The 23,811-nt window shown below is 40.2% G+C and overlaps 4 protein-coding genes across 4 annotated transcripts in view; 1 reads left to right on the top strand and 3 right to left on the bottom strand.

Annotated features, from left to right (window-relative positions):
• Positions 1 to 8,251, bottom strand: part of CCAP-R (Crustacean cardioactive peptide receptor) — a 44,713-nt gene extending 36,462 nt beyond the window's left edge. Inside the window, 1 exon segment of the mRNA XM_017896699.1 lies at positions 8,075 to 8,251. Coding sequence (XP_017752188.1) covers positions 8,075 to 8,251 — 177 coding nt within the window.
• Positions 8,252 to 13,806: 5,555 nt separating this feature from the next.
• On the bottom strand, positions 13,807 to 15,520 carry LOC108545196 (uncharacterized). Its single transcript, XM_083287383.1, is given in 6 exon segments — positions 13,807 to 13,957; positions 13,959 to 13,994; positions 14,101 to 14,293; positions 15,310 to 15,357; positions 15,360 to 15,477; positions 15,479 to 15,520. Coding segments are annotated over 6 exon segments (588 nt in total).
• Positions 15,521 to 16,394: 874 nt separating this feature from the next.
• Positions 16,395 to 18,812, bottom strand: Ns1 (Nucleostemin 1). The gene is made up of 8 exons (XM_017896694.1): positions 18,684 to 18,812; positions 18,436 to 18,540; positions 17,986 to 18,350; positions 17,530 to 17,917; positions 17,107 to 17,458; positions 16,823 to 17,042; positions 16,570 to 16,741; positions 16,395 to 16,489 (listed from the first exon to the last, which is right to left on the bottom strand). The coding sequence occupies exons 1-8, from the start codon at positions 18,700 to 18,702 to the stop codon at positions 16,395 to 16,397; spliced, it is 1,716 nt and encodes a 571-aa protein (XP_017752183.1). The 5' UTR covers positions 18,703 to 18,812.
• A 999-nt stretch (positions 18,813 to 19,811) lies between these two features.
• Positions 19,812 to 23,811, top strand: part of cdi (serine/threonine kinase) — a 47,806-nt gene continuing 43,806 nt past the window's right edge. The window contains exons 1-2 of the mRNA XM_017896703.1: positions 19,812 to 20,611; positions 22,190 to 23,807. Coding sequence (XP_017752192.1) covers positions 22,645 to 23,807 — 1,163 coding nt within the window. The 5' untranslated portion in view covers positions 19,812 to 20,611; positions 22,190 to 22,644. The remainder of the gene's footprint in view (positions 20,612 to 22,189; positions 23,808 to 23,811) is intronic.

Here is a 23,811-nt window from a genome sequence, read left to right on the forward strand (position 1 = left end):
GAAAATAAGCCTGCGTGTCGCTGGCGTATACAACGCATTCTGAATATCACAGGAACGTGTACCATGAAATTTTTTAGGTTAGGCTGGCTGCCCATATTACTTATCAAAATGCAAACGTTGAGCGCAGTAAACCGAACAACGGGTATGCATAGAGACAAAAATAGGAAATTCGTCTACGAATCTGCAAAACCAAAAAGCAATGTTTCATTAAACCTTTGCGCTGTTTGCAAGCTCGAAAACGTGGAAAAGTGGAAATGCATAACCTTGCACGCGCGTTGCGCAGAACGAACGTTAATAAAGCTCAGACCTTTCTTCCCTTTCCTTTCTTTCTCTTCGCAGAAAATTACACCAGCGTGCAGTATTACAAACAACGATAACGTTCATTCGTAAGATAAAACGCGAGATCAAACACGGAAAGAGGAATGGTGGTATAACGTGATATTTACGGTATTTAAATTCTGTGAAAGTGAGAAAGTCGTGTGACGAGGCACATAAAATTAGACTTCTAGTCGCCGCATTAAAAATAATGCCCGCGTGAAGCGAGTGCATCGTGGACAGCCGAGCAAGAAAGTATGTATGCCTTTGCGAATGATAAACGTTCGTGTTATCGGTAATTCGTGCGAGCGTTATTAGTTAACTGTCACGCTAACGAATGAGCTCGTTTCCCAAGAAAGGTGGTTCGATCGCAAACGACTATTACTGGAGTAAAAAATATACCTGGACAACACCATGGCTCAATGTCAATCTTCGAACGGCTGCCTCGTTATCTGAGCTGTACTCGCGAATAACGAGTAAGCTTCGAGCGAGCTTTTCGCTCGCGATTAATGAACGCGTCGCTAATCCCATCGATCCGCTCATCAATTTTCTTCGAAATTCAAAGCAACCACCCGTTATGAGAATAAAAAAATAATAGAGATGATTTCTTAGCAAATTATCTAGACGAAATTGGATCAGAATAATGGCCGATTTCGTAATCAAATAATCGGATTGGCTGATAAGGAATAGATACCACGAGGGAAGATATATGGCATAGATGAAGGAACTGTGACCTTTCCTTCTTTTCTCCCCTACGTCTTAAGCGACACAGGAATCCTCCGAGTCCGTTCTCTCTCGGAGACAGTAAACAACTCCATCGGGGTCTTCTATCTTCGGGATCACCAGAATACCCAGAGACGTAATCTAAACCCGTAAAAACTTCTTCAGGCCTCCGCGTTTCCGCGGTTATAATGCACTACGACCCTGGCTTTATTGCATACTTTCCTAACCTCTTACGATAGCGCAGGAGTTACACCCTTTTCGCGATAAACCAGACGCACCGATATTATTCAGATTTCTTCGCTTTTGAGTAATTTCTTTTACCATCTTCTATTCCATTCCTATTCTTTAGAATATTATTCGGCATATGCATATAAAATACACGTGATTGGGAAAGTGAGAGCAACAACGATAAATTTATCACCGACATAACGTTTTAGGTTAGAAACGTTTAACGTCTGAAGTTGTCTAGAAAATAACTCTATTTATTCGTCAATTAACCCAAAATATTCGGTATCAACTCTTGCACCTTTGATGTGTAAAATGTAATTACGTGATAATATCTATTAAGATAATGTCTTTTCGTGTCTCTATTATCAAAACAACGCGGAGGATATTTATTAAACACAATGTAGGATGTTTACTGGAAATTTTGGCGCATTGATGGTAGATGAACAATGCAGGTGGGGAAACAATGCAGTTACCGCGCACTCTGTTGGAGTTGCATTTAATTAAGAAAGTTAACAGTCTAGTGTGTGCATCATCGCACCCGTGTAACTTTCGTAACTCGCGAACGTTTAACTAGTAATTTTATCATCGATTAGGTAATACATCGTCCGGTTCGGTTTTATGGTCCAATCCACAATTCAAGTTTCCATTTTTGCAGGCATCGATGAATACACGACCGATTGTCACAATAAAAATTTCGTGAAATCTTTCATGCATAAATTTCCTCCTTGTATTACCATATTCGGTTTATCTCTATCAAAAACGGGCAAACTCGGGTTAAGTGAAACGTCGAACGTAGTTGAAATGTCTGAAATATTTCGTCAGCGGATTTCCATTAGTCGTAAGGCCAGCTTTCCTACCATCGAGATTACTTTCAAGATTGACGTCGTACATCTACCCAGGCGTCGCAAAAAAGTCAGCGTCTCAGTGAATCGTGTCGTCGGTTAATTGAAACCGGTGTCACTGGTGAGACGATTGATTTCACAGTCGGTGAAATAAACGGGCCATCGAACCGTGGAAAATGGAAGAGGAAAAACATCTTCGTTTCGTGGTCGGAATCGTATCAGCGATTTACGATAGCCACCACAGAGGCCTCGTATCGTCGCAGCGTTTAACCACAGCAACGAAACGCGGTGACCAATCAGCATGGTCAAAATCGATTTTGAAATTTGGAAGCTTTTCGAGGTAACTCGTAGCTTCGACTTCCTCGCGAGCTAGCTCTTTTCGCTACGTAACGATATAATTCTTTCGTGCTCGTGTGAATGGGCTGTTTGTCCGACTACCTTGCACAATTTTCTCAGAGTCGGTATTTCACGAAAGGTCTGTTCTCTGTGCGTAATCAACTCAGAAATTAGGGGCTCGCCGTAATTGCGTTCGTACCAGGAACAAACTTTAAATTCCATTTAATGGCGAGAGGGTCGGGTGTAAAGAGCACGGACTGCAGGGCAAATGGCAAAATAATATCATGCCACTTCTCTCGTTCGTTGAAAAATTCGAGGTGCGTACGTGACCGTTACAAAAACGTAAATTTATAAAAAAAAAAAAAGAAAAAATAGCGAAAGCATTATTCGGCATAATACGCTATTTCTGACACTCGGTATTTTGATAGAAATCATATGGTATCGCTTCGAATATCGCTTTATATTTAAAGAAAAAGGAAGGAAAATGGCGACACGATAGGTAATAACGAGGTATCTCGACGAAAACGATAGATGGAGCATTTTCCATTTCTCGAGAGAATCGTCTTGCGAGCTTAATTTTATCGCCCGCCCGTTTCCAGCATCACGTCAATGACCCCCTTCCCCCTCGTTCCTTCACCCTCCTCCCTCGATTCTTTCGTCCTCTCTTTTACCGCGAACGCGCGTTCCTAGTAAAAATAAGCGAGTTCCCATGTGGCGGGGTTTCTGCAATCAGCGACCGGTCGGTGGTGCGAGACGAGGGAACTCGTCGCGATGCTTTTACAAAGCGGTCGCGCGACTCGAATCGGTTAGCCCTAGCTGTTCGCGGGATGGGGGCAAGAAACGGGTAGGTGACGGGACGAGATTGCAAACAGCAAGGAAATCACTGCAGACACCGAATACCGTCGCCTTTAAATCGATCGACGCGCCTCGCGGGATCCAGATGCATACGCGCCTGTCACGTGACCCAACTGTTCGATAGCATTCTGCGTCTAACCTCAAAATTTATTGGAGACAGCTGTTGTTTTTGCCTGTGGAAAAAAATAATTGGTGAAATCGCAATTCTCTTTTTACCCCGAGGCTTGTGTAAATATTAGAACTTAGACGAGACTTTATATTTCCATTTCAGCGAACGCAACGTTTCATCTACAATCGTGTACGAAGCTTGATAAACACCGAGATTCCGATGGAACTCATTTGAGCGAGTAAACAAGCCAACTATTCCGCGAGATATCCGGCAATAATTTGTATCGTAATAAAAACGTTTTTAATATTTGGTAAGTTTCTCGATATTCTCTGCAATTTTTCTTTCAATGGAAGGAACTAATAACGTATTGTCGTAGGATCTACATCCACTTATTTCGACTCGTGGAACACGCGTGTTACATTATACGTCTTCCTTAACGCCTCGTAGCGATCTACGAGACCCATAGGAATGGGTTGTTTCATCATTCGCCCTTTTGCAAGGAACATTGGATCGTTTGAGTGGCGTTCCGTTCAATGGTAAATGGCGCGCGTGTGATTTTTCGGGCGGGCACGAGACACGTGTCAGGAAAACGGTTAGAAAAGGAACAGGTGACAAGGAGTTGGAGGCGCAGGTCTGTTGCTGACGAATTACCATATGACACCAGACAGGCGCCCGTTTTAATTCGATCGTGGTCGTTTCGTCGTGTTTTGGCTAGCCAGCAGACAACCCTCTTTCGTTCCATACGTGCCGCGCGTTGTTCAGCGAAATTTAATATGCGTCTATTCTCTTCCGAAATTTCGTCGGGAATAGAGCCTAAAGAAATATAGCCTCTGAATAGCTGAATCACAATTACCACTGGACAGGAAAGTTTTCTTGGAAATTTCGAATTCACCACGGATCTTGCTTCAAAAATGACTCGCCGGGTACTAAAAATACCGCAAAAATATTTCTAGCCGGAATCGTAGTTGGAAATATGTAGGAGGATTTAACATAACGAATATATCGTGCGATTATATTTGTACAGTTGCAGTTTTGCAGCCCCTGCCACGTTGATATATCACCTCTTTATCCTGAGCGTGGAAAGATCTTCGGGGGAGAAAATTTATGTGGTCAGAAATCGCGGTGAAACGAAAGAAACACCACGGGACGAAAGAAGAACACGTATCCGACGTTATCACGGTTTTCCATTATGTTTCTCTGAAGAGCACCATAAATACGTCTTGCAAAGGTTATCTTCTAAACTTCCCTTTGTCGTAGCTACTCTCGAACGCAATGGCAGAATAATAAATCGAGGAAATCCTCGCTATATGAGAACGTTTTGATAAAATGTTTTGCGAGTATATAAGAGTTACATTCGACTTCGAGTCTTTTCAAACGTACAACTCGATACGTAAAACATATCGAGTCAGTCGGGACAGCAGATAACGACGAGCTTTATCAGACCACACTGGGACTCGTAATTAATTCTTGTCGTCCTAATGGCAGGAGGGTGGTTGACAATGCAAATATTTTTCCCCCAGTTCCGATATTTCGAACGTTTCATAGACGAAGACTCAGAACGCAGTTGAACTATGAGTTTTTAAAAACATTTTTACAAGAACGCTTAGATATCGATAAGTTTTGCATATCCATAGACAAAGTTTATGTTTTACGATATTACGAAAAGTAATACTTTCGCGTTTCACAATTTTAAACATAACTCTAAGTGAATTTTACGTTAAATAATTTTTCTCACGTTACGGTGTGTATAGTTTTCGGTCAAAGCAATCGTGGCATTTACTAGCCACTTTCATGATATTTACCTTCGACTCGAAATTTACTCATTCCCGTGTAACTGCATCCGTTCCACTAATTGACACGCAAAAGCTGAAATCAATAATCCCTATTTCGTATCGAAACGTATTGCGTTACTTCATCGTTTGAAAAAGTACCGAACATTGCGTCCGCGTGTTCCTCAACAAAGAGGGAAAGAAGAACATGAATAACAAACGTGAACGTGAATATATTATTCATTACCCAGATATCATTTACATTTTTATGGTACAGGGCAAAGTGGCCGTCTTTAAATTGCGGTTAAACCTTGGTCGGTAGACCTAGTACATGATTGAAAGAGGTCTCGACGTTGGAGAACTTATCGCATCAAAACAAGTAGATGCTGCGTGTACGTACTTAACTAAGTACTTAATACAATATACATCGGCAGATTTTAGCTGTTCAATGCATTAGCGTCGACGGTTATATTGCCTACTCTTGCGAGAAAATACATTAACGTCGGCAACAACCTAAAAATTGCATTAATTAAGGTGGTGCAATGAAAATAAATGGATTTCTGTCCCGATAAAAGTTAATATTAATCTTTCTAAAACCGGTTACGTGTAAGAGATAAATTTCGAGTAAATAATTTGCTAATATATGCGCGATAGATACAAGAAATAATCCAAAGCTGAGACTTTCCTTGTCACCAATGATCTTATTTTAACGTAAGATACTTGTTCCCCGAATGATTTATCCAGGATTAGGCTATTCAAAATATCAGCAACCTCTTCTTTTGCTAGATCACGACGTTTCGATCATCGTTCTAATTTCGATCCTGCCACGAGCCAGACGATCAACATTCATTCATGACGACGACACGACGAACGTCACTAACCCGAACGAAATAATTTCGGTTCCAGATGAAAGAAGTTCACATTTCACGGTAAACGCATGGGATTCCGTGAGTTCCTCTGCTTTGCCGGCGAACGTAACTCGATTTACGATCGGATAACATTAGCGACTCCTCTATTTTAAAACTCCACGAGCCACAGAAGCATCATAGACGAGAGATTTATACGAGCAGATCGAAGTAACGTGGGAAGCAAAACAGTGACTGGTATTTTCTCATTTTTATTGCGGCTACTTTTCGTACCCTATTCAGCGTCGTACCCCTTTAACGTTGGTTCATGCAATAGATTCGTTGAAAATGATCAAAAGACGTGTAATTCTAGGGATTTTTACGGTTTTGATACTAACCACTCTTGTATTTTTAGACAAAACCTCTGTATTACGATATGAACCTTCTGCAGCCACCACATACGTTCTTCTAAATTGAATATGCTGCAGGAAGCATTATCTCGTAGAAAATGAGAAATGGCAGTTAAGTACCAGATAACTCGCAGTATAACTCGATAATAGGTGACTCGATAACTTGGCTTCCAGGGCTAGGCAGATGACTACAAATTAACTTGTAGCCGGGAGCTAACACGTTGAGTAGTTTATCGTTTCCTTGTTCCGTTTTTCACGAAATTGTTCTTCTCCGATGGAAATGAGAATGAAGGTCGTTGGAAGGTTATTTAAAGGCTATTAGCGCTAGAATTGCCAACTTGTAATATGTGCCTAACTATAGTACACGTGAATGAAATTAACGAAGGTGGAAGGAAGATGAACTGGAATATATAGTCTATTCCACATTTTAGCTACCAAACTTTGTCAAGTATATTTTATAAGGTTACATAAGAAAAAGATGTTACATAAACATAAATCGGTTCACGCTATATTAAAAAATGATGAGAAAAATATGAAATACGAAGAGAATAACAATGGATTTGGAATTACTATTATGCGATGCAGGAATTAATATTTGGAATCGGTAATAGTAATTGACATTAAGCAAATATTTGTATCAATTCAATAACCGGATATAGTAAGCGCAGCTCGTATGAAACTAAATACGAATATCTCTAAATTAACTATTCTCTCCGTATTTCATATTTTTGTTATAACTTTTTAATAAATGCGTAATACATGTATTTATTTATATATTCGTATACATATATTTTTATTGAAATTTATGGAACATGGTAACAAGGTTTGTCATCTAAAAATCGGAACAGCCTTATAATTACGTTTCTGGCTCAATAAAAGTCAACGTTAATTTGAATTACCATTGAAAGCACCCGTACGCTTTCAATAATTCCAGAAACAAGTCATTTGTCTGATACAAGTTATTTTAGCTCGTTTGGTAATTCCAGTGTTCAACGGTAAAATCCTTGCAAATTTTTATTTCCTGCTTTATTTAGTCATTCGCGTTAGCTCGCGATATTAAAAATGTCCAACTAATTATCTCTTCTATTCTACGAACGAGTTCACGAACGATCGGTTATAAGCTGATTCGCAACACGCTCGTTTAGCTTTTTGGTTCACCAGAATTTATCCCGGGGCACGTTGGGACACGACGATACCGTACGTTTTCCATTTAGATCGTGGCAAAGCTCTGCGTTTGGAGCAAGTTTCACAGAAAACCCATTACGCGATAGTTTGCTGCAGGGATGTTGCCCACTTAGCCGGTGGCCCGAGCAGATAAGCGGAATCAAAGTTAAATCGCATTGACCACGCGAGCCTATTCGGTTCAGTTAACCAGTACACGGCTGAAGCTCTTAACGCGATGCCTTAAACACAGCTTAGAGTTTTGTTTGGTCGCCACTGGATCATTCGCAGCTTCGACCAATTATATCTGCGTATGTAACGATCCTCGTTCATGCGATATGCACGAGAACCGAGTATTGGTTTAAAACGATGCTCGTCGTGTCTCGGACGGCAATTCCGCTTACGACCAGACAGGCCGGTTAGTCGATTAGTCGCCTCTCTTCGAAAGCGTATTTATAGCAGTCTGTTTACTTTAACTTACCTGGTAGAAGTAGAAAGAGTCGATTTCCTGCGTCGCGTTGACATAGTGCTGCGTGAAGTTGAAGAACTTCAACAGCAGGCCGTCCGAATAACTCTGCGTGAGATTCCTCAGGACCACTCTGTCTATCTCGAACGTTTGATTCCGATCGATCACCTCCTCGATTTCTTCCACGGACATGTCGTTCGCGAACGCTTCTGCGGAACTTCCTGTTCGTCTTCACCGTGATTATTCGCGTTTCAAGTTTTTACTCGATGAATCCGCCACGAGAAATTCATCGTCCCCTCTCGACCCTCTGGCTAAGCGTCCGACGACTTCATCTCGTTCCTCCTTCGACGCGACCGATTTCCACTTTGATCTACGGCCAAGCGATAACTCCTCTCCACTGGATTCCCGATTACAGTACGACGCCTTGATCCTGACACATTCTTCGCGACACCCTTGCCTCCCGTACGGTATCTGCACGGACAACGAAAGAACTTAAAGGATTCTACGGGGGAACAAAGTCGGAGGGTGTTTACGGGCAGATACTGCAGTGATATTTCGAACTTTATTTGTTTATTCGACGCCTCGTTGTCCGATGGGAACGACACTGTGCTATCTGTGAACTCGATTAAGGAGGAGGAGGCAGACTCGAGTGGTGTCGCGCCTTCGATTACAGATGTTCGTTTCCGCGATCGCGAAATACACCTTGAGGAACGTGCCTGCGGCGAATTCCGCGTGAAAATTGTTTGTCAAACTTTCGTGATTCTGAATCGGCATCCGGCATCCGAGTTCGTTTCATCACTCGTTTCGTGAAGGTACGTGCCGATTCGGTTCAGCGAAACGCGTATGGCAGATCGGATACGTTGCACGTCGAGGACGCGCATTCAACGAACAACAATGCACTCTTTGTAAACCATGTCTACACCGTTGTATAAGTCGAGGATGAAGGTATCAAAGAAGATCGTCGCCGATTCGTTCGTAATGGAATTGCGAATGCAGGTAATGTAACACGATTCCATTTAACGTCGCGGAAATTCTATTAAGATCGTTACGAAAGTGCATGGTTGCGTTTCACGGAAGAAACGAAACGAGAGAATGTATCGCGTGGAAACGATCGATTTTGAAATTTCTCAACGATCTACCGCATCGATCGAGGGGCTCGCGCTTGGAGGTTTTGATAATCGATGTGTTCGCTGTCCGAAAGGGAGATAGGAAATCCTAAAACGTTTGGATCGTGGACGAAATACGTAATGTGTTACGGCATCGAGATCGTAAATCATGGCGGAGAGTCGCAACGTGACCGGTTGCAAATGCGATTCTTAAAAACCGAGCTACGTGGAAGGAGAACCTGTTCCGGCAGAAGTAACGTTTTCCTGTTACGTGGGAGCATTTCGTTATGCCTCGGCTGACCTTTGCGAGAGATTCGAGAAGAAGATGATGGAAAAAGGGTCGCGGGTGACTGTGGAGTCAATCGAACAGATGGACCTAGAGAATTTCTAACGCCTGATCGATGGCAAGATCCGAGCGACCGTTCAATCGTCTTCGAGCTGGAGAAGATTTCCGCCTCTTGGCATTTCCACGCCTACTTTTATCAAAATCCATGGGAACTTATCCACGAGAGAATTAAATGCACCGAGAGTGACCGTCGCTGCATGGCACGTTCGACGTTGCGAACAGACATGTCACGGACCCAATTGTACGATGCGATTAATCCAAAATGTATCGCAGAATTCGATTAAGAAATATCAGGAACTTCGATCGAGTTGGTCCCGATATGTGATCAAATCCAATAAGCGATTCGAATAATTGACGCTAATTCTCCTCACGGAATAGTGCATCGTAACGAGAGACGTGAAACATTTGCAACGGTTCAGATAGTTATAAAGAACTTTTCATCCGCCTCTTGCAATGCGTCTGAATGCATCTTCTTCCTAACGACGCATCGAGCAACAAAGACATCAATGCAAGTAATAAACTGGAAAGTTTTGATTAAACGTGCAACAACGATAGCGTTACCTTTGACAGTGATCACTCCTCGCAAATAAGAATTCAGCAAATCGAGAAGCTTTTTTCTTCGAGGCTGCAATCATATTCGCGTGCATGGACGCGAATATTTAGAGAAGAAGCGTTATTCACATTCCTTTGTCTTCCTTGACCATCATATCTTCGTTATGGACATAAGAAACTCTTTGAGACGCGACTCGCCAAGAGTAAATCGAGATTAGTTTAAAGAAGAAATGTCAAAGTTTGTTGACCAGGCTCCAGCTGGTCTTTGATCTCCGATCTCCGATCAATTTTTTAATAAAAATAATCTAGCGATCGCGGAGATTGGTGTGATTGGTATATAGTCAATCTCATGAAAGCAAACAGTGGAGGTAGTTGCAAAAGCAATCGAAAATATATCACTGCGCCATTCGCTATGATCGACGCGAATATTTTATCACCGGTGACGCTGCAGAAAGTAAAAAGGACGAAAAACAGTGTGTCAGTTTTATCCAAAATTCCATGTATCCTTTCTTATACCACCGAGTATCGTTCCCGGGGTCGTAGCAAACTAGAAAACAAATTAAAACGAATGTTTAAAGATCAACGGTTGTGATGGAAATGAAATACATACGAATGGGATTTTCCTGTTTTTTTTTTACCATGGCTTTGGTTATTTACTTTGTTACCTTTTCGCAACTTTCATACGCTTAGCAATGACAATATTCGACCCACCTGTATCTCTTCTATAGGGAATCGGTGTTCGATCGATCGCGTTTAATTTCTTTCCAACGAATTCATTCTCGTATCTAACCAATCCTTCATGCACCTTTTCAGCAACTTTCCGATGTACGCGCAAATGAAATTAAATATAAAACAAATTTATTTCCAACTTGTTAGAATTGTCTCCCTTTATTTCGAATTGCTGAACGCTAGAGCCATTAATCGATCCTCCATTGCAAACTTAATAAAAATTCCATTCGTCAACGTAGCCATTTCTCGTGTTCTTTTCCTTTCAGACGGAAGGTGTTTAAATATAAATCTACGAATGAATTCTCGTTTGAAATAATCCAATTGGTAAATAGATTACGTCCAGTCAGATTAACGAACATGCTTTTAATTATTTTCCTATTTTCCGGGTGATTTATTTTTCTTCTCTCAGAAAGACGAATTAACTAAAAATACAGCTCGAGATACACGCTCGATAAACCGAAATATACACTGCCATACTTGCAAGCAACCACGACGCGTTGGTAATCCATCCCGCAACAGGTTACGTTCTGTTACGTTTGAGCTCGTCAACCAAAGTTTGTCACGGAAGAAATATTCTCGACGTTATTTTTCGACTGTATATTATATCTCCAACATGTATGCTCGTCACCATACGAAACATTCGAACGAACGATCCCATCGAATATGTCTTCGCGCCAAAACTTCTGTAGAATTTACTTGCCAGCCATAGAATATTTCAAACAAGAAAGGAAACTCTAACTCTGTATTTCTGAATGAAAGTCAACCACTTTGAACCAATACTGGAAATTCTGATTAAATATGACTTTACTTCTAGAAAATGCAAGAAACTTTCTGCCATTCGACGAAGAAACATGAAGCAAAATGTGCCAAGAGTCCATGGAAGATTGGTAGAAGAAATATAATTCGCATCTAATTACGTGAATTCGATTTTCAATTAAAGTAGATTTTGATTAAATGAAAATTCATTTAAACGAATTATCACAAAAAGAAAAAGACGAAACAAGGGTGGGAAATTTTCAGTAATACTAGTTACACCGAATACTGACGAAAATTAAATGTCGATAAGAAAGGAAAAACAAAAGAAAAAACAACGGAACGTTGCAGAGGGTTTTTCACCTTGGAGGAGAATCCTTGGGCCGGTTTTTTAAATTCGATACATTTTTGGTTATCCTTTTAATTACGTTGTGTCGCGGATGGCCGTTTCGTTCGATCGGCGATTGTGTAAAAATCGCGGGAGAAAGGATGAGGTTTCGACGAGGGAAATAGAGTGAAGAGAAACAGGGTTGAGAGAAAAGAACCGTGGGAAAGACGGAAACGGGGTGAGAACGAACGAGAACACACTTACTCGTACGACGCGCCGAACGCGACTGAAGCGGCGAACAAATTCGCGGTGACTCTACGCTCGTACTTACATCTTCGTAGACGATGCTGTACGCGTGTAGGAGTTCGCGAGCAGCATACGCATGCGCAACGAGGATCCTGCCGAAACGTAGACCACCCGACTACTGTCGCGGTAACCCCGAAAAGTGGTTCGAAATTTTGTATCGAAACGATATAAAGGAAAAGATTCAGGAAAAAAGAAATATAAATATAGAAATCGATAAAATCAGTTAAGATTCTCATGTACCTGGTTGCAATCGCAATGCATAGGATTATATATTACACGTAGAGGGGTAAGTCTACTTAAGGCGATCTTTAGTGTGACGCGATAATTCGCTAGACATTCACGCCCTCGTGAAATATTTCCTAATCGTCTCAACAGATGTCCCGGCGCTTGATCAATCGTTAGCGGTACTCGGAGTTATAGATACATGGTTAACATTGTTCAACGATCTACCTCTGTCACTTTCGATTCCGACGTGAATTTATCGTTCACACGTACAATACAAAACATTCGCACTTGAGGGGCAGCAATCATCCTTGGCTCAATGAAACCTGACGTTCGCAACACCCGAGAACTCGTATCCTTTACTCCCACGCTAAAAACATCCATTCGTCAAGATTATCGACTGCCTTTGCGTCGCACCGAGCGCTGTACGCGGTAAAGGAACCGACATAGTCGACAAGAGGAAAAGACGTGGGCGGGAAAAGTGCATCGATAAATGTGTAGAAAGCGAGTGGAAGGCGAGTTTGGAAAATGACTATGCGCTCGATGTAACTATCGTGATGGATGTTCACCGAGTATCAAGCGATAATCCCGTGAATGAGTAGGCTTCGAATTACATCCTTGTGGCTCGCATTTCGCCGTACAACCGAAATATAAGTCACTCGAATTTCGTAACGCGTATCTCGGATGCATTCGAATGTCGCTGCTTATCAGAACGAGCGGAAGTGCGTTCACCCGTATTTTGACGTACAACGATCATAAAACAGTTAGTTACCTGCGCGCATCGCGAAACTATTGAAATTCGGTACGCGTCGCGTGTGCCAAAGACGACGTATGCACCTCGAACGAGTTACAAAGGACTTTTTACCAACATCGCTCGTCAAAGGAGGGCGCCACCATTACGCGTTTTTCACTAACTTGATATATCACAGCTTGAAAATTTGACGCGCTCCTCGTTTGACAATGTTACCGTCTCATTTTATCCTTTCTACGAAGCTGATACGTATTCCGCGAATTTACCCCATTTTTATTTTTCATCTCTTACGAGTTTCTTACGAATACAATTGTAACAAGAAAGTAGGGAATTGCGTACGTCTTCGCGCTGCATCACTCGACAAGTACCAATCGGCAGAACGCGAAAACAAAATTTTTCGCTGACGTAAATTGAGACTGTTTGTTTCATTGTCAGATAATTTACTCGGTTTGGTTCCCCTGCAATGTCCGGAAGTGCACAGCGTCACCTTATTCGCGTGTTTTACCATTCTCGCTGTGGTTCAATCTACACCTTTTGCGATAGTAAGTATCCGCCACGATATTTATAAATATCCTTAGTTTTTACTAGAAACTTGAGATTTTATTACCGAAATATTGTATAAATATTACTATCTGTAGCGCAGTAATAGCATTATTATATCCTCTTTGCCATTATTTTTACAGCTTCTGCTTCGATGCCTGGAAAAATCGGATTTCCCTTTTTATCTACGATGTCGTTGTAATTTTTCTCAAATACGGTTTCGAAACCGCATCGTTCTGCAAGTTTCTACGATATCGGTGAGGTGAGTTACCGAAATGTTGTATTCTTGAGCGATTGCCACCCTGGGAAATAATTATTGGGAAATAATTTGATATAAAAATAATGGAAAAATAATTTGAGAACGAAAGGATTAACGTCACTTACGATCATTGCTCATAGAAGAAATACATAAAGATTACCTTAAATTTGCTAAGATCAAAATCTTCAGCTGTGAAAAATAACGTGAGCACGTTAATTCCTGCGATTATGGGTTTTCCGCCATTTGAATTTTCTGTGAATGCTGCCACGAACAAACTACATTTCAAACATTCCATCTAAAATTTCCGGAGAGCTTGTAAGTATACTGGATCATCTTTTGCATCTGAAAAAGACACTGTATGCCGTAAACATTTGTCAAACACTTTCATTTAGACTTATCGTATAAGTTTATACATTATATCATAAATATTAATCGAGTGTTTTATATAAATATGTTTTATACCCGAGAAGCTGGACATTATTTGGTAATCAACTATTAAACAGCCATCATTTTGTCAACGCAACATTAAAACATATACAGGAAAAGAAACGTAAAATACAGCTTAATAAAAGAAAATAAAAGTGGTATTAATGGTCTTCGTATTAATGGACGTCGTCGTAACAGCATTCTGTTTCCAATTGTATGTTTTCCTCTTTCTTTATCCTGCATTTTTGTAACTTCACATATGAATTCGATGGGGTTCTTTGTTAGTGAAAAATACCTGATATTTTAAAGGGAATAATCTATTGAGAAATTACTCCTAAGAAATGGCTGACATTGAAGGCACGAAAGTGATAACGATAGCAATACTTAGCTTATCTATAATGAACATTTTCCTAAAGGAAGTGAGAAGCATCTCTATACCTAAAATATTGAAATATTGTAAATTTCTTACAATAAAGTACAGTATTGAAAGATGTACTATCGAATTTCAAACATTTAATACTTCAGAAACACTTGAAACCTCAGAAATTTTAGGTATTCTATTTGATATTGGAAATGGTAACAAAGCACATTTCCCATTCACATGTGTAAAACCTTGCAGTATAAGGCTTAGTTATATCAAACAACAATAAATATTTATTTATGATTTCCATGTTTCTCGTATTTTTTGTGATAGTATTTTTTCTTTTATGAAACACTTATAATTTTCAACAAATTTTGTAGACTGACAATTGTAAAACAGAAAAAATAATTACAATACTTTTTTTTTACCGCGTCACGTTCACGAATTGCAGTATTACGTGAGAACATATCTGCGGTCGTATGCTCATCGTATTACCACACATCTTTTGCCTTTGGTCAACATTAACGTTAAAATAATATGTATGAAAGAAACGAAAGAAAAAAGAACTTACTGAGGTTTTTGGACATGGGCTCAACGGAAATAAAATACTTGCAGATGTTTCAGCCACTTATTCGTACCTGTCTTCCGGCATCTCTTGAATGCTATATCTTATCGGAGCTACCGCATCTTTTTCTTTAATTTCAACAACTTTCCATACTTTCGGTAGGCCAGGTGGTTTTTATCGAAGCTGAAATTAGCGGCTCACACTTGTTCTCACCCATTGCGTTTATTTTAAGGGAAAGTATGATAAACGAGGAAAAGTTATAATGGACGAATAGCCAATTACAAAAGCAAAATTCGTCCAAAGATAACTATTAAAAACTATTTGTTCATGTCATCTTAGTGGAGGTCTTCAGCTGAATAACAGATGAATCGTAAAAGTAGGTAATTGTTATCAAACTCACTAATTATTGTTCCCCTGAAAACGTTTCACTATACGCCTACAATTCAGTATCATATTATAATGTGGAGGCATAATACTTCCAGATTTTTTTATAATATCATTCAGTATTACACGATAAGTTAGAATAAGTAATTTGAAGTACATGTTTATGCATGTTTTGCGATAAATTGGAATAAGAAATTAAATATGTACAATTAATTTGGATCAGTAAATACGCTTGTTTACATTAAAGATCATTTTAGAAATCATCTCTAGGTATTTGTTAGTCGCTATTTCATAGATGTAACTTACATCCAAAGAAGAAACTGGCAAATTATCCTCGTCATAGTTGCTTGTCATGAAATGTACGTACATTATTATCTATATTGTACGCGTTCGTCGAAATCAACAGAGTTAAAAGAAAGTGCGTACGTGAAGAAACGTATTACAGTTTTGATATTTCATTAATATTGACTGTATTTTTAAATTTTCATTTTAAGTTTAACATAAATGTATAACATTTAGAACCTTCACAAACTAATGCATTGTTAATTAATTAGTTTATTAATCACGTACATGTATATTCTACTTTGACGTATTAAAAAATAAAGCTTAATAAAATTAAATTTAATAAAAACTGTACTTTTTATTATTATATGACATTTATTATTTACATTTGACATTTAAATTTTAAATATATATGTTTATAGTTTTTATTTTCCTACGAAGTCTGTATTAAAGTCATAATCATCGGATTTAGAGATGGTAAATCCTTCCAGTTGTCCTGCCAATTTGTTAGCCGCTTTTTCTATAAAATTCAATTTATGAAGCAAGAAAATGTTTAAAAAGGATGTTCTAAAATAAAAGACAAAGGGGAAATATTCTTACCTCTTCTAGCTCGATCTTTCTTCTCTTTTTTAAACTGTAATTTATTAATCTTATTTAATTTTTGATTGCCCTTGATTTCAAAAATTGGATCTGTTTTCTTTTTCCTTGTTTCATTCGCATTTTTTTTCATCTTTTCCATTCGTTTTTTTAATTTGTTTTGTATTTTAATTTGCTGCAAAGATTATTTGATTATAACATGATTAAGATATTAAAATAAAATCTTTTATACACATATATATATAAATTGACTAACTTCTTGTTTCTGCATCTCAATCTCCATACTAGCAACGACTGGACCACTGCTTGTAATTAATAATGGATCAGACGTTTGTTTTGTCAATTCTTCTTCGAAATTATCAAGCATCATTTTTTCCTCTGTAGCGAAACTTTCGATATCGAATTCTTTACTCAATTGGCTTACGATTTCTGCAGATATGTGACAATTCGGTTGTTCAGGAGGAACAGTATAATACCTACAAAAATGTCGTACAGTCTTATGTATCTGATAAACTAGAAAATATAGTGTTATGTAAATACCTAATTTTTCCGGAATTCCAGTCTGTCACGATACTACGAGCTGCAGCTAGCGTATCAGGTATACCGCCTTTTTTAAATTTCCCCATACTGATAGCTTTTAAAGCAAAAAATTCATCAGGTGTTGAATATTCTGGTACATTGTACATTTCCATGATTTGTGGTTTGGGAACTCTTTTTAAAATAATGCTTGCTGGTGTAAAAGGGTCTCTTAAAGATTGTATTTTCACTGCATTTTTTAAAGCTATTGAAGATTCATCAGAGTTTTCTACAGACTTGGCAAAAACTATTCCTGGGGAATCTAACAATTTTATTTTAGAATCTAATTGTACCATTTGCATACTTTTTGTCATTCCTAAAAATAAAAATTATATAATACTGAAAAAAGTAAGAACATCTATAACAAAATGGTATTATATGAAATACCTGGTGTACTTCCCACATTACATGCTCTACTGCGTTTTAAGGAATTAATAACGCTAGATTTGCCAACATTTGGGAGTCCAACAACTCCAACCCTAATACTAGTTTTAACATTTCCAACACTTCTACAATAATTTGCAAGTAACGACAATAGTAACTCAGCACCAAAACAGGTACCACCTTGTATCATACTTTGAGTTTTCTTCCCCAATTTTCTTCTACCTAATCTTTTAGCTTGAATTTGAGTAGAGGCTTTAAATGCCACAGCTGGAAAACTTGTACGCAAATATTTCAACCACTGATCTAAATTCTCTCTGGGTACTAAATCTGCTTTATTTAAAACAATAACCAATCTTTTACTTTCTTTTGCAGACATTACTGCTTCTTCAACCTGTAATTTATACAAGTATATTTGATATATTGTTGATATATATATATATATAACATATTTGATCATACCTGTTCACATCTAGTTCCCAAAGGATCTCTCGCATCAACAACTTCAAGAATAACATCAGCCGCATTTAAAACCTTTTTGAACTCTTTGTAATAAGCCTTTAATGAATTTTCCTGTTTAGTTACAGCCTCTTTTATCTTTTCATGCATAGTATCTACTTCCATCGAAGTAGATGCTTCATGTTGTGCTCCTTTAGACTCTGCACTAGAAACTAATCCTTTAAGGCCTGTCTTGGCGAGTTCTTCCCTTCTTTTTTGACGTAGTTTTTGTTTTGCTTCTTCATGCTCCCTTTTCATATTTTCCACTTCTTTAAGAATATCCTTCTTAAAAGGACATTGGTTTGGTACTTCAATTATTTTTGGCTTGTCTAAGAAATAAGAAAATATAAGTAACATGTTTTAGAATCATCATTAAATGTAAATAACTTTACAAATATATAATGCATTGTTTACTCTTATGATGTTTTTTTGCTTCTTTCCGTAATTTCCGGTTATGCTCCCGTACTTTTTTTTCGATTTTATATCTTTTACGAGCTGGCATGCGTTTGCTTTGCTTTTCTGCAATAAATAAGCATCAAATAAAATTAAAAAGGTAATTGTAATGAAAATTTTATGTATAAGAACAATTTAAAATGAACATAACCTCCTATACGTATTAGAAATAAATTATATTGAAATGATTTTTTCATCGTTGAACTTACTTAAACAAAATTTCGCCATCTCTTTTAACTTTTATTCTAATTCTTAATATCTATAACAATAACGATAAATGCAGTATTAAATAAACAAAGTATACTTTAAAATATCACGTGTGCGTAACTATGCTTATAACCAAAAGATAGGTTAAGAATCAGTCCGATAAACATAAGAACACACAGAGTATATAAAATGCAGGGTATACAAAAAATCGTTTCTATTTAATTTGTTTTTGAAGAGTTACGAATTGTACAATTTTTTAATATGACAATTATCTTTTAACATTCTTCGTTTATTAAGGAACCAAAAGAAATATATAAGTCATAGAAAAATTGTTACATCGAATCATTAAAGAAGCAAAATTCGAAGAAGTTACACGTAAAATTTAAAATGAAAATTAACGAGAATTTAACGGTTTTAAGTCCTATAAATTCTAAATTAAGTCAAATGTGGTGCGTCGTTGGCACGGATAGAATGGTATGTAGAAATTTAAGTACCTGTATGAGAAACTGAAAATTGTTGAAAGACAGTGAAAGGTGTGCTTGTATGCATATGAGAAGTCTCACACTTTCATTCCGCCTCGCAAAAACTAGTTGTTTAGCTTCATAGAGACGAGATCGTGGTAGTAAGGTCGGAATGGAAATTCCCATAAATTATTTCGTGGCGTGAAATCGCAGTTTCGTACATTTTCATTGAACAAGTGATACAATTTCTCTATTCTTATTCTCATAGTATTACTTTCATAATAATAATAATACAACTTCTTTAATGCGAAATGAAGTAAAAGGTTATTCATAGGATAGTTTATTTAAGGAAGAGTAGTAATTTTTGCTAGCATAATGAAAATTGTCTTTCTTCCTCAACGATGCAGAAATATTACAGTAATACTTGACTATTGTTCGGCAAAGAAAGGAAATATTCGTATGTTCGTGACAGCGCCTTTGTTTATACGATGAATCTTTTACGCTTGTTATTCTATCCACACCTCGCGTGTTTTGTTTGAATTTAAGTATTCGCAAGAAGCGAAAAAAAATTCCGCGTTTAGAAGGCGCACATTCGAAAGACGTGCCGTGCCGTCTTTGCATTCGATTCATTAGCAGCAGAAAGGTAGTGGGGGTAAGCGGGGAACGTCGAGTATCGCCGATAGACGGCGTGCGGCGGAGCAGTTCATTTCTGTAATGGCCGCTGTCTGGCGTTGTCGGTGAATCGGTCTCTTTTGCAATCTCGCGAAGAAAAAATTGCACAGCGTTATCGTTTACGAAAATTTAGTGCGCGGCATTCCATGTGACGAGAGGTGTGGTGTTGGCTCGTGCATGGTGTGTATGGTGGTGCATAGTTGTGACTGCAAGACGGACGGTCTGTCGAGAAAATTCAAATCGGATGTGCGCTGGTGTCCCACTGTTTACTCGACCCACCGACCATTCAGAGTGGTAGATTAAAAAAATCGTGCTAGTAACAGGAAGGATCACTGATCGCGATCGCACGATATGCGATCGAATATCGTCGATCAACGTCGCGTCGTGTCGGAGTCGCACGGTTTCGTCGAGCGAAGGTTCGTCCTCGAACAGTAAACAAAAGTGACAGCGTGTGGATGCCGTTCGGTCATGCCTCCTGTCTCGTCCGTGTTTGTCGACAGTATTTGACGTCTTGTTCTTCGCGAGCCCGAATTCCCTCACGTGGTTCAAGGTCTTCTAAAATCAACCTAACGCTACGCTGCCAACAGGCCCAGTGAGATTCACGCCACTTTCGCGATCGAATGTATCTCGAGTGTGTTGTCACTGACAGCAACGCGGAGCGCGCTTTTCCCGGTTATCGCTTGCGTTCTCGTATCTTCTTCAAGGACTCGTCCCAGAATTTCTGACACGAAGGGCATAATATCTTCGCGAAGCATAAAACAAGGAAAACAGCGGGCACGTCGTTTCCATTTGCGCAGGTATGTTGCTACGATTAACGTTTTCCCATGCGTTCGGAACACGGTGCATCGAACTTTCTATCGTATTCGTGTTTTCCTTCCATTCGATATAAGGACCATCGAATCGCGGAACGGCGGATGCCATACATTCTCGAATCGAAATACACAGCAAGGACATACGAACTCGGTGCTATTTTCCGCCATTCGGTCCTGTGAATTTTCAATTCTTGCTCAAGCGTTATGGTCGATTAAAGAAACTTATGTTTCTCCGTGAAATTAATCTCTCTTTCCATCTGCCGCTCCGTCGTCGATTTCGCAATAAAAGTTTACGGCGTGCGTTCGCGTCGCGCGGCCGATAACGTTGCGTTTTTAAAACTGGAACAAGATCTTTCGCTCGGACGTTCGGCAGAAAATAATACTTTTTGCTCCGTAAAACCGTGTCTGCAGCGCCGTGTTACCAATTAAACATACCTGGCCTCTCGGAATTGCGCCGCGTACTTTTATCATAAATTACGTTTCTCGCGTGTGAAAACGTCATCTGCTGCAACTGGTGGAAGAAGAAGTAGCGCTGCTTTGTAAATCAAATCGCCGTGCGCGTTGTGCGATGTATCACCGCGTATGCTCAGCCAACCTGCACACATGTATCCGCGTTATTTAACAAATCTGCCCGCATTCCCGGCCCGGAGATCTTGGCATATCCACTGCGGTGCACGCTGCATGCGTACCGCCAAAATTTCTAGTCTTTCGCGCATTGTCCACCCCCCACCATCGACCATCTGATAATTCCGTCGAATAAGATATTTCTGCAAATATCGTGCCACATTTGTCGCATATGAAAGTATGTATGTAGGTTTCCTTTCGGGTTGAGTTAGGTCAGTGCGGTGCATGTTGTACCGGAGGGGTTAATCCGATAGGCCGCTCTTTGCCTCTTCCTACGTTTATTATAATTAGGTTTTTGCAACTGAAACTGTTTAAACGTTCGAGTCGTAGTAAATACGCAGTCGTGACATTCGAAATTTATATAATAACCGCGAATATCATTTTATCGTCGATAAACGTAAGTCATAAATAAATAAGTAAACCAGATCGTGCTACGATTTGGAATTACATCGACACGCGTTAATAACGACTCGTAATAAACTGTTGTTTTCTAAAAAAAAAATAGCAAGATTCTCATAAATTAACAAAAGAAATTGGAAGTTTATCATATTCGAAGAAAATTAATTATCATAGCCATATATAGTGGTAACATTGGTTTTTCGAAAAGTTTATCGTCTTTAATATCTTCTGGATTATTATAATTGAAGTTAGTCTTGGTGTATTTGTCTACAAAAATAACACATGTATTAATTATTTTTAATGTCAGTGAATTTAATTTGTCGTGGCAAAATTGTTTCAGTTGTAAAAAAATAAACGGGGAAAATAGAAAAAATTAGATCGAAGCGCGCGATCGTTCTAGTATTTCGAAGCATATCGCGAGTGGTCTGGCTTTATCGATATCGTAAATATCGCTGGAATCGTAAATAAAGGAGCGAATAGATAGAAGAAATGGAGAGGGAAACGCAAATGGTAATTATTGACGGATTCCGTGTGGTGCAGATTTCTTGCAGGAAAGTCAAAGTCTCCTGCCGTGTTTCGAGGGCGCTCGAAGAGGAGAGAGATGTGCCAAGTTTCGCCTTTGCGGATGTTCCATGTGCTTCACGAGTTGCTCGACGTTGACCGCTTGCCGCACTGCGTCCCCTGCTAGGACCATGTCCTAGCCAGCCGTGATTCCGCGGAACGCGTGATCCCACTGCCAATCGAACGAGCGTAAGACACCTCCTGATTCCGAAGTAAACGCGATCCTGAGATGCCGGGCTACCGCCTCAAGGACGTAGCTCGTCGCCTCGAGAGTCTTCCCGATCGAGCATCGACGACCTCGTTCGTTTGAACGGCGAACGAGAGACGCCGTCACGTCCAGCGACAAGACTGATAATCCGTGTAATGCAGCGCGCAGAGGCGACGACCTCCCGTCCCGATTCAAGCTGCTCAATCTTCTCACAATAACGGGGAAAATGTTCGGCAAGGTGCCACCGTCGAACACACCAGGACCACCAGCGAGCGATGGGTCGTCCGCCAAGTCCTGCGTCAGGCCGGCAGGGACCGCCTGTTTGCCGTGTTTCTCGGTCGACGAGACGCCAGCCATCCTCACCGAGGATAAGTCCAAGCCATGGAGGCCCAAGGACAACTGCGCGCCCGTGGTCTCCGAAGCACCCTCTACGGGTATAGAGGACAAGCAGAAGCTTTGGAGATCGAAGGAGAACTGTAACTCTTCCGTCATCTTCGAGCCACCTTGTAGCACCGAGGACAAGTGCAAGCCGAAGAGAGCGAAGGATGGATCGTGTCCTCTGAACGAGTACTCCATCATCACGGAGGAGAAGAGCAAGTCGTGGAGGTTGAAGGAGAATTGCCACGTGTGCGTAGCCCCCGAGGTAGCTTGCCTCGTCGATGACAAATCGAAGGTGAGAAGAAGCAAGGAAACCTGCGCATCCTGCGAGTGTGTCGTGACAGAGGACAAAAAGCCTCGGAGGTCTACGAAGGACTGCACCAGTTCGCTGGTTCCGGAAGCAACTTCCGTGGACGAGAACAAGAATCGGAGAGCCTGTAAAGATTCGAACATCGTGGTAAGCGTGGACCTGTACGGTGGTTCGCAAGCGTCTAGTTCCTCGCCTAACTTTTCCCAAGCGTCCATCGCGTTCGTCGAGGTGAATAGACCTAGCAGGACCGAGTCGACCGGCTGCTCGGTCGCAAAGAACTGCTGCTCCAAATACTCGGCCAAGGAGTCGTCTAGCCACGGAAGAAATCACACGGGTCTGCTGGCCAAGACGACCAGCGTCGCGTCCAGCCTGCCCGCTCACAAGTGCGCGTCGAACTCTAATTCCGCGAGCTTCGCGAAGTCTTCTAGTTGCGCGACAGCCAGTGCCACGAAATCGCAAAGGGTACTTTGTTCCACTAGTCTGAGCAGTTTGAACGCCGACTCTGGCCCGAGGGAGTCGATCAAGCTCGCGAAAAAGCACGTCGGCCTGAATCACGAGTATCTCGCAGGTAAAGAGCAGCAACAACATTTACCCGGAGGAAAGTCTGTTTGCAGAGAGACGCAGAGGAACGTCGCGCAGGCTGGACCATTCGCGGCGAGCAAATCTTCCACGAGGTCTTCCGATGCGGGACATTCGGCGTCGTGT

The sequence above is a fragment of the Eufriesea mexicana genome, unplaced genomic scaffold, assembly GCF_001483705.2.
Source record: "Eufriesea mexicana isolate 0111107269 unplaced genomic scaffold, ASM148370v2 scaffold372, whole genome shotgun sequence".
Taxonomy (NCBI): Eukaryota; Metazoa; Arthropoda; class Insecta; order Hymenoptera; family Apidae; genus Eufriesea; species Eufriesea mexicana.